At 42.2% G+C, this 11,696-nt stretch overlaps 1 protein-coding gene across 33 annotated transcripts in view; it reads right to left on the bottom strand.

Moving 5' to 3' along the window:
- Positions 1-6,372: 6,372 nt before the first annotated feature.
- Ktn1 (kinectin 1) overlaps positions 6,373-11,696 on the bottom strand; it is a 90,738-nt gene continuing 85,414 nt past the window's right edge. For 19 of the 33 annotated variants that reach the window (XM_029469356.1, XM_029469358.1, XM_021181171.2 and 16 more), the window contains 3 exons: positions 9,631-9,726; positions 8,676-8,785; positions 6,373-6,838 (listed from right to left, as the gene is read on the bottom strand). In XM_029469356.1, coding sequence (XP_029325216.1) covers positions 8,681-8,785; positions 9,631-9,726 — 201 coding nt within the window. In that variant the 3' untranslated portion in view covers positions 6,373-6,838; positions 8,676-8,680. Of the gene's footprint in view, positions 6,839-8,669; positions 8,786-9,630; positions 9,727-11,696 lie in introns of all 33 variants that reach the window. The other 14 variants (XM_021181182.2, XM_021181167.2, XM_021181177.2 and 11 more) reach the window with 3 other exon arrangements.

The following is an 11,696-nucleotide window of genomic DNA, read 5'->3' as shown; positions in this document are numbered from 1 at the left end:
AGGTACCCTGGCTGCACCCAGGTACCCAGAGAGACCGGTGAGCACAGCATTTGTCCCAGACCCTACTGTTTCCCATTCTGGTCCTGCATCTGATGCCCCAGTGGGAAACACGGGCTGTGTGGACTCTCCATTCTGGACTTTGCTGTCCCTCCCCCTAGTGGTGGTTTTTAGTACAGAGGCCTGGCCTTGCTGCTCTGAGTGTCTGATATATACTGAGGCAGCCATCTGGCCCTCTGAGGGATTGGCTGGGCCTCATCTGTCCCAACTTAAGGTTCCAGGACTACTAGTGCAGTTTCTGGGACTCTCCTGCCCTCTTGTGCTGGGGTGTAGTAAGCCCATTCCAAGGTGTGATACTGGCCACTCACTGTTGGCTGGATAGGTGGGCATGGAGTGAGGAGGAAAGCGGGGAAAGACAGTTTAATTTGCTTTTCCGTAGAAAGGACCATTTAGAGAGATGAGAGTTGGGTGCTACATGCTTAATCTTTAAAAGTGAAAAACATGTACATAACTTGAAAGGTGCTTTTGTGCAGCTTGTAGAAAAAGCAGCCATTTCCTCTGCAGTCCTAACTCACACTCTCCATAATGACTTGAGTTCTTAGCTCTGGTGGATTTCTAAACATGCAGTATGAAGACCCGAGTATCTAAAACATACATATTCAAATATACAATAAAGAGCATGTTTGTTTTTTGCTTTTCAAAAAAACAAACACAACAACAACAACAACAAAAAACAAAACAAAAAAACAACATGAGGTTGCTGAGCCCACTGCTCTGAGTTTTCACAATTCTGGAGCAGTCACTCCAGAGCTGGAGGCGATCATGTGCAGCTGATCAAGCCACCACACGTGGCTGTGCCATCAGATGTTCTACCACTCAAGCCATACCCAATCAAGCCTGAAAACTCACCACACTGGAGAATGGGTTCCAGGGAGCAAGGACGTCGGGTGGGTACCGTCCCCTGGCATTTAAAGAGTCTAAGGCAGTGGATCTCAACCTTCCTGATGCTGTGACCCTTTCATAATGTGTCTCATGTTGTGGTGACCCCCAACCATAAAATTAGTTTCACTACTTTATAACCGAATTTTTGCTGTTATGAATCATAATGTAAATATCTGACATATAGGATATCTGACATGCAAACCTCGTGGACCCGTTTGAGGGGTTGCGGCCCACAGGTTGAGAACCAATGGTCTAAGCCACCTAATTACACTTGGTTTCACTCGTCCTAGATCCTATTCCATGTGCACCCACTTAGGTCAACCGCTGCATCTGAGCCTCTCTCCAAACAAAGCGATCAGGCCACTCCAAGCTATATCTCCCTAGAAACCTCAACTCTCCTTTTGTGGTCTAACAATGCCTGAAATACTCTGAAATTAGAAGTAGTGAACCAATGCTGGTTTTGGGTGCATGCACGATAAGGCAAAATGAACTTTAACAGAAAGCCTATTTACTATATTATTCCTATGCGTAATGGGGCATGTATATGATTAAAAGCAGATGCATCATGGAAGATGCAGACAGTGAGCCAAGACTTGAGGAACCCAAGCCTATCAACAAAAACAGAACACTACCAACATTCTTCCCCTACCAATCTACTTCTGAAACTACAAAAGCAGCAGCGGGCCCATACACTGCTCTCTGTAGGTCCTTGCATTGTTCCTTTGCTGCTTGCATGTACTTCAATTCTTTCAATAAAACATTTAGAATCTGGAAGCCAGTTCAGAGAGCATGAGTAACTAACTCCTCTCCTGACTCAGAATCCTGCTCACCCAACCCTGTCCCCATCCCATGGCCCCCCAGCAAGATAAAGATTCTTACCTTTTACCTTGAGTTTACAAAGGCACCACAAAGGCACTAGAACATAACTGAAATGCACTGCCCTGAAGAGCAACTCTGAGCATTGCATTAGACCCTAGCGCTGGGGTTGCACACACTTAATCATTCACAAGTCTCATATATCAGTGTTCTAGCTTTCTCTGTAATAACCCAGCAAGGGAGGAGAGAAGCTCAACTGAAGAAACAAGTTCATCACATTGTCCAGTGAGCAAGTCCATGACACGTTTTCTCAACTATTAACAGATGTGGGGGCCCAGTACACAGTGGACAGTGCCTCCTCTGGGCAGGTGGTCCTAGTGTAAAGTAAAAGCCTGATCAAGTCTGTACAGAGTGTTCATCCATGGTTCCTGCCTCTGCTACTGTTAGAATTCACACCCTGACCTCCCTCACTGACGGGCTGTGGTTAGGATATGTAGCCAAATACAGGCACAGGGGCTGTGATAGAGTGTGGAGACGTTACACTGCCGCAAGTTGCTTTTGGTCATGGTGTTTATCACAGCAACAGAAAGCAAATTCCAATGTTCATCCCCAGAGTGGATAAGCCAATGATAATTTACAGTATACACAGAAATATAAAGAACTATTGTTTACTACTGGGTCAGAGAAGTCAGACAAAAGTACCTACTGTATGTTTCCATTTACACAAAATTGAGAGTTCAAACTAACCTCAAGTGACAGAAAGCATATCAAGAGCTGCTGAACAAGGAAGTAAGGGGACGTAAAAATCCTTGTGGTTAATGGGTTTGCTCTTTATCTTGGCTGTAGTGTTTCATAGGCACACAGCAAAATGTGCCCAACTATATACATGTAATACAGACAACTGCTTAACAACAAAGTAAGCCAAAGACAGAATGTGACGGTACAAAACAAGGGGCTGCCTGTTACTTTCTGTGGAACATAAAATAACCACTACACAGATGATCTAATGCTACCTAACAGAAATGTGCATACACACTCTTTACAAACAGCAAGTTCCATCCCTAGGTGTTTATCCACTGCCAAATAAAGCAAATGGCAAAATAACTTACACACCTTTTGAGAGCATACCAAAAACACATTGCTAAGAGGAGGTGCACAGCTATCTGGTTACGTGACAGCATGGACGTGATGTTCAATTTCACTGTCATGTAGTGGCAGCATCTGAAAAGGGAGATGGGGCCAGGAGAGTTCACTTAAGCCAGGCAAACATGTTAATAACTCTAACGATGACAGAAAGCTGTGTTGCCTCGAATTTTCTACAGGCTTGAAGTATTGTTTTAATATACTCAAAGACAACAAATTTCTACACGGCAAAATTTACAAGAAAGTAATCCACAGGAAAACCTACAGTCTAAAATGAATTTATTAAAAACAAATTTTATACAAATGTTATCAAAGAACAATTGAAAATTATAAAAATATAAACAAGATACATGTTTTAAGTGTGGGTAGTTGCTGGCATTAAAACGCCTGAAAAGAAACAGTGTGCAAAAACAGAACTCTCTATTTTTCGGTCTCAAAAAAAGGAGTTCCTTTAGATCTAAAAGATTTTGTTATTTCTATCAATATTCAATGTACTAAAATTAAAACCAAGAAAAAAGTGTTAAAACTTTTTCATACAATATACAAGATTATGGTTTCCCCTTCCCCCAACTCCTCCCCATCTCAATACCCACCCAACTCATGGCCACTAAAACAAACAAACAAACAGCAAACAAACTCATTAACTAAACCAAGACACATTCAAACAAACCCAAAGCAAAGTTCTGCACACTACCCCTGGGTTACTTCATGCTGGTCAGCTCCTCCCAGGCAGGGAGCCTGCCCTGAAGGGTGGTTCAGATACCCAGGGAGAGGCCACTGCAGCAAGCTTTTCCTTTGCCAATGGGTTTCAACTGCAGGTAGCTTCTTGGTGAGGGGTAAGAGTGGGTGTCCCCTCCCCCTAGCAGTGCTGGGACCCCATCTGACTTGAACCTGGGGTGCTGCCAGTCCCTGTGAGTTCCCATGTGAGTCAGCCCTGTTGTGTCTGTTCTGTTTCCCTGGGGCAGCACAGATGACAACACAGTAAAAAGAACAGGCTACAGTATCATATGAAAGTAGTTTCGACCTTCAACATCTCTAGAAATCAAAGGTGAGGGGCATGCCAAGAGAGCTATGTGTCATACACATCTAAAAACCAGAGGTAGACAGACCCTTAGAAAATATCAAGAGAAAATGAGAAAGACAAAGTAGTACCGCAACAAATACCTCTTTTAAAAATTACTCTTTTTCTATACAACCATCTATTTTTCTCTAGCTAGTTACATACACATAATTACAGAAACATATATGTAGATATGTATATGCTCATGAGTCAGTCCCAAGCCAGATGTTTCAGGCTCAGGAGTAGAATACTGGCTCTCCTCAGTAGCCAAGACTAGGTAGTAGACTTACTCTCTGTGCCTCAGTTTCCGTATCTACAATGAAAAGGAGGATAGAAGTATATTCCTTTCCTGCCTCAATCTAGTGAATAATAAAGTATCCAATTCAGGTAAATGCTTTTAAGATATTTCGCATATGATACACATGACAGTGCTATATAATGGAACTCTACCAATGAACACAAAATGGTCAACTTACCTAGGGAAACATAAAAAAGTCTACCACCCATCTGTCAACAGCCTAAACTTAAGTCTTCTTTGCCAATCCCGGCAGTAGTTGTGCTTTGTGGGAATTCCCTCACGTGTTGTGCAAACCCTCATCACGCCCCACAGCTTCAGTTTATAACACAGTCAGCACCCAAGGTCGGGCACTAGTGGTACAATCTGGGACTGTCTGTCCTTTTCAGTCCTCCCCTTGCCGTCTCTGGGCACCTAGATAATGGAGCCTCTGTGTGAGGCTCCTGGCAGCCTTCTGGTGGCCTCTGCTCCTCCCATACACCTTCTATTGGTGTGCCTGAGCAAATCCATTTCAAGAGGGACTTATTTGGATTACGGTTTCAGTCCATTATTGGCTGCCTTCCCTGCTTGGCACCTGACAGACTATCATGGTAATGTGAATGTGTGGTAGAGGTTAGAACCTTTATGATACAATCATTTATCAGGAGTCTCACCAACTGGGGAACCATGTCTTCACACAGACCCAGGGAGATGGGAGCTGTGTTTCATATCCATGACATACCATCCAAGAGAGTCCTCACAGTGCTGGCATGGCTTCAGTTCTGTGGGCAGCACAGCTACTGTGCTCTCTTGTGGACGATGCAAAGACAGCTGATCCCTGTCTTCTCCACAGTGCCCCTGACTTGTGCGAAACAGATGAACTCTCACACACCAGAGGAATGAATGCGCTGTCTCGTGGCGTTTCCATCACTCCCTTCCACGGCTCTCCATTCTCTCTTGGAGTATCAACAAGTCTGTTCCCAAATACACCTCTTGTAAGACAGTAGGAAGATGAACACTGGGACCAGAAGGCAAAGCAAAGCAGCTAGTAAAACCATCACACTCATACAACTGAGCTCTCGGGATGTTTAACCTAAGGGCAGAGACTGATAGATGTACTAGGGACAAACATTAATAGGATTATATAGGGACATATAATAGGGTTTCATATAGGAAATCATTAAAAATTACTCATGTCCCGTGTCAGGATGAGCAGTGTTGTGTATGATGCATGAGTGTGTGTGGTTGTGACACTGAGGGAGGGGTGCAGATGAGTGAAAGACTGAGGTGACATTCAGAACAAAAGAGGCCATTTGTGTTCTGTGAGTCTCACTTTGTAACCCAGGCTACCTTCTAGCTCACGGTCGTCCTCTTGCCTCTACTTACCAACTGTGCTTCTGACAGGTGTATCCACTAGACCTGCTTCAAAATCAAAGGCTCTCAACAGAAGGAATACAGACTACAAAGCCTTTGTGCAGAAACATGACTGCTTTGTCCAAGAAAGCAATAGGGGCTGGCAGGATCCCACAATAGTTAAAGAGCTTACTTCCAGGAGACATCCATGGACTGGAGTCCCAGCATTCACCGAGCAGCTCACGAGTCTGCCAACTCCTCTTCCTAGGAGATTCAATACCACCTGCTGGCCTCCAGGGGCATTATAAGCAGGTAGTACACATACATACATGCAAGCAAACCATTCATGCACTTAAAATCAAAATGTAAAATAGCAATAATACTAAGAGGTACTTTAATATTCTTTGGCACAGGATACTAAAGAAAACAGTGTTCTTAATCCCACAGACACACACACAGACACACAGCTTCCAACAGAAAAGAGAACACATGTAACCTGTACTAACACTCTCTGAAGAGGGAGACTTAACAGATGTTACTTGAAACCATAGTAATAATAGCAAAAATAAAGCAGAGCTCTCCTCCACGGTGAATGGGACTCAAACGCCTGCACCTTGCTGTCACCCACGCTGTGGGACTTGGCACAGTCCTGACCCAGAGAAGACACAAAGGTCTAGTCAGGAAGTTACAGAAGCAACAAGACTTGTCTTGTTTGGTGGCTGCAATTAGAAACAGCGGTCTGAAGCGCTAGTGAAACTTGTTGAAACTCAACGACAATCAGAGTGAGTCATGTTGAATAATAAGTGTCCCTTTATTTGCTGATTATAATAGCAACAAAAAGTGTTTCCTTGAGTTGATGTCACAGGCGGCTTCTTCCCAAATGTTAAGTAAAGCAGTGTACAACATCAGTATTAAAATGTTAAATTTCACATTGTCTATACCACTTTGATCTTCTGAACAATTTAATTGAGCAAAATAAGGTAAAAGTTTACATTTACTTCATCTTTAGGAATGTAAAGGTCTAATTATTCAAACAGTTTTATTATAAAACTAAACTCTGAAGGTGTCTACAGAGTTGGCTTTTTAAAGTGTTTTCTCTTTAAGTCAGTAGTCTAACAAGGATTAGAAAAGACAAAACTGTTCAGTGTCTGACAAAGTAGAAAGGGTAAAACATAAATAAGGCTTTAATTTGGCAAAATATAATACAACGCCTTCTGTTAACTTCTAACGAGTAATTTCCCAATTACTTCACTCTGTAAAAGATAAGAAAGTGATCTATTTAGAACAAGGTAAGAGAAGCAACCCACGAGCACACAGTTCACAAGACCCAGCCTGGCGCTCTCAGTGGCACCCAGAGCCCCTCATACTGACGGTGATCACACGAGAGGACACCTCAGGATTCAGAAGCTTTAGGTAAAAGATTTTGAAATGACAACCCTGAGAAGCCACTCTTATTAGGTCTTGCTCAGTATAATGCAAACCCAAGGAGCAAAGTGGACCAGGCTGAAACTTACAAACCCCATCTGTAAGAAGAACAAACATGGTCTAAGGCAGGAGGCAGTCAGACTCAGTCTCAGTCTTAAAGCTCTCTAATAATTAAGCCCTTCTCGTAGCTCAGTCAGCAGACTGAGCATATCCGTCCAGCCTTTCTGTGACTGTGCTACTGAATGCAAAGAGAAGTGTCAGCAAATCACTCACGATGCTGACAAATGGTGTTTGCGAGTACCCTAGAGGAGACATAGAAACTACAGGAGGAAGAGAAAAACCCAAGAAGAGAAGTGAAACTAAACACTGACTACATGAAGGAAAACAAGATTAAGAAAGGCTCTGAAAAGGGAACAGTCAGGCTGCAGCCCTGGGACGAGGAGAAGAATTTCTCTGCAAAAGAGAAATCAAAGTCATCTGCCAATTTGGGGAAGAAAAGTGCCAGAAACATGACTTCCAGAAAACAGAAAACTGAGCCGAGCGAGAGCTCCTGTCCCGACCGTAACAACAGAAAAGGGTTCACTGCGCCCAGTCTTCTGAGAGACAGTCAGCACTGTTGAGGGCATGCACTTAGGTAGGCTAAAGGCTGGCTCTCCTGAACAGAAAGTGTCCACAGTACGTACCTGCCACATCACCAGAGAAGGCTGTTAACTTCTCCATATGCCTAACCTACCCGTACCCCTGGGCCTTCTGCCTGGCTGTCAGTCATAGGAACATTGGTATAGGTTCCAAATGGCAGTTTGCCTTGCCCCTTTCACACAATAATTTTGGGGCAAGGAGCCTCCGAAGAAAAATATCTGAACTATTCTTTGTATATTCAAAAATGTTCTCACCTTAGCAGTATGAATTAAGTCATACGAAGCATTTTTAAGTGCTGCTAGACTTGGGCTTTTCTGCAGTCATGTAAGCAACAAGAGCACACAACATGATCTAATGATGGCCTTCTTATTTCTCCTAACCCAAGCCCCTCACTTCAAACATGAAGGAGTAAATTGCTTAGGTTATCTACAAAAGGAAACTCAATACACCAACTTGGTATGTTGCCACCGTGATTCTAGCACATTCCAGGCCAAACAGTGCCTGAGCAAGTCACCTCAAAACAAAACAACCACCAAGCCAGCTCTAATCAGCAGAAATTACAGAAATCTACTACTCCTATCTTTAGGTATACAATAAGTACTGTATGTTCTTTTCGCATTATGAAGTTATGATGGCTTTATTTTCAGTCCAACATTGATAAAACAAAGCCAAAAGCAACCAGTCATAAAAAGATGGGAAATGCCCATAGATACTTGCCCTAAAGTAGGATTAGAATCAACTAAAAGGCAATTATAGGCCTACAACAGACCAACCCAGGTAGCCATATCACAACCAAGCTGCCTGACAGGAGACTGCAGTAACTATGTTATAGTTCTTTCCCTCTAAACCAAAAGACTTCAAAATGTGTACATAAAAGGAACAAAACAAGAAAGGTCAAAGCTGACACCTAGAACCTGTGAGAAGGACCATTTCTTGAGTGCCATGTAGATCACTTTCCAGTGAGTAATGTCATCTGTACTGCATTATGCATAAGGAAGCAGCAGTTCTGAGTGTCCGTACCCACACCTGGATTATGTCTCCTTTGTGAGTTGTTGATTTACTTCCTGAAGCAATTGCTGTAACTGTGTCACAGTCTGATTGAGACTTACAGACATCGTCTCTTTCTCAGGAGACTCCTGAAAAGAAGGTGGAAGGGATAATAACTTCAAAAGCCTCCAAACACAAAGACAACAATGTGCAACCAGAAAAGGGAAATGACCTAGACATTTATAAAACAAAGTTAGCAACAGTAAAAATCACATACAAAAATGTTTGCGGATTAGTGGCACAAACTAGCTGGCACCAAAGAAAACTATGTTGCATAAAATGCCATAAAGGAAAACTCTATAATCTATGAATGTTGAAAACAATATATTTTTTTCCTTTCAGAAAACAATTATGTTTTAAAAAACAAAACAAACAACCTGTCCAGCAAAGGACAGCATGGCTCCACCAGCCCCAAGCCCAGGAGCAACACATGGCTGCTTACTGGGTGCCAGACATAACCCCTCTACTCAAGGTCTCCATGGTACTCAGTTGTTCCTTCTGATAACCCTACAGGCCAGGTGACACTGCCAGTACCCTTTACTGAAGCAGAGTGACAGCCACAAATGAAGTTAGTAAGCAGCAGGGCACAGAGTCCACCATCTACACTCTAATGCCAAGGCACTAATGCACACCTCTCCGTAGACACACTACAGTTACTACAGGACCTCACAAAGCTATAGTGAGACTACCAGTAGCAAGAACGCAGCGGCCCTCGGGAGAGAAGACAGCTTTGGGTTAAGAGTACTATATCTGGCGCTGGTTAGCTCAGTGAGGCAGAGCGTGTGTCATAGGCACAAGGCCATGGGTTCCATCCCAAAGTTGGCTCCCATCCCCCAAACAAGGAAGCACAGTTTGGAGCCAAAGAACATGCTTGCTCTTCAGAGAGTTTACAAGGCAACTAGCCTAGAAAGTTGAGGCTGAAGGAAATACCCACCATTTCTGGGGAAATATCACTATTCTCAATAACAACAGTGTCTCCAGCAGCTTTTAGTGAAATTTTTGAGTGGATAAAGTTCAGTGACTGTTGAGCCTGTAACAGAAACACAAGGAGAAGATATATCAAAACACACAAAGGAAGTAACTTAATATGTATTCTGTACAAAATTAAAGCTCCTCTCAACATGTGATGTAAAAATTTTGTCACTGAAATGAAAACAGCGACATCTCCCACCAGTTTATAACAATATGTGTGCACATTTTCAGCAGTTCAAACATGGGAACTGAATAAGGAAATTAAAGCTAGAAATAAGCACACTGGTAAATTTAAGTTTTAGCCTAGACTACAAGTCTGCCAACTCCAACCCACAACCTGATTTTTGACAGCTCACATCTAAGAATGGGTGTTATGGTTTTTATTTCATTTTAATTTTATGTGTATTAGTGTTTTGCCTTCATATCTGTCTGTGTGAGAATGTTGAATCCCCTGGAACTGAAGTTACAGACAGTTGTAAGCTACCATATGGGTGCTGGGAATTGAGTCCAGGTCCTTTGGAAGAGCAGTCAATGTTCTTAACCACTGAGCCATCTCTACAGAGTTTCACTGTGTTTAGCTAAGTTTGGTATTTTCGAGATAGCCTGGTAGCTCATGCTGGACTTGAACTCATTATGTAGACAGACAATGCTTATATTGAACTAGTGATCTTCTAGCTCCTGCTGCCCAAGTGCTTGGATTACAGTAGGCACCACCCATACTTGGCCTCTCTTGGTTTTGTTTCTGAATGAAACATGTAAGTCTATCACGGGTGGACCACTAATCGTCTGGGTTTGCTAACTCCTCATCTGGAACCTTTGTTGAACATAAAGCATATTTAGAGAAAAGTAGCAGAAAACGTTTTATGAATGGGCTCCAACATTGTTTTGTTTTGTTTTTAAAGATTTATTTATTTTATGCATGAGTGCTCTATCTGCATGTAAACCTGCATGCCAGAAGAAGGCATCAGATCATTTTATAGATGGTTGTGAGCCACCATGTGGTTGCTGGGAATTGAACCCAGGACCTCTGGAAGAGCAATTAGTACTCTTAACCGCTGGGCCATCTCTGCAGCCCATACTTTCAGTTTACAAAGTGGTTTGTTAACTCAGTAAAACACACTTATGTGCATCTGAATTCCAATTCACAATTCACTTATGTGCATCTGAATTCCAATTGAGCATTCCTACTGTCTGCAGGCAGGAGAGTGTCACCTACCACTGCCACTTCAGCCACAGACATACATGGTTTAACTACACCCGTACTGTCTGAGGAACTGCACTGCCATACTAAAATTACACCTTTTCTATTTTAAACTTAAAGTAACACACCAAATTAAATAATACACATCTCAACCTTAAGAGTATGTCCTCTCTGGGCATGGTGGCACACACATTTAATCCCAGCTCCAGAGACAGCTGCATGCATTTGAGGCCAGCTGGTCTACAAAGAGAGTTCCAGGCCAACTAAGGCTCTGAGACCCTATCTCAAGACAAAACAAAAAAACTTGGTACTCTAACACAAATTTTCTGAATTCACATTTAACATTTAATCTGTTTTAAAATAATCTGAAATTGTTCAAGAATTTCTCAATTCTTAGTCTTTTTATTAATAACAATCATAAGCTCTAAGTATGCACAACAAAAATACTTTTCATGTATTTGATATTTAAACATGCCATGATATTTAAATAAGAAATGTAAAAAATGTTATTATATTAATATTTAAATGTTTACAGTAATTGATATAGGTATCAAAATCTAATTTATATAAATCCTTGATTATGCAATTCCAAGAAAGGGATATGTGTAATTTTTCTAATAACTATAATCTCCCACAAATACTTGCATAGCTCTACGTTAAAACAAGAAGTACTAAAAACACTGCACATCAGAACGACAATTAGACTGTTAACCAAATGAGAAGAATCAGAAGCCGGGCGTGGTGGCGCACGCCTTTAATCCCAGCACTCGGGAGGCAGAGGCAGGCGGATTTCTGAGTTCGAGGCCAGCCTGGTCTACAAAGTGAGT

This window comes from Mus caroli, chromosome 14 (assembly GCF_900094665.2).
Source record: "Mus caroli chromosome 14, CAROLI_EIJ_v1.1, whole genome shotgun sequence".
Taxonomy (NCBI): Eukaryota; Metazoa; Chordata; class Mammalia; order Rodentia; family Muridae; genus Mus; species Mus caroli.
This window is presented reverse-complemented; position numbering and strand designations above follow the sequence as displayed.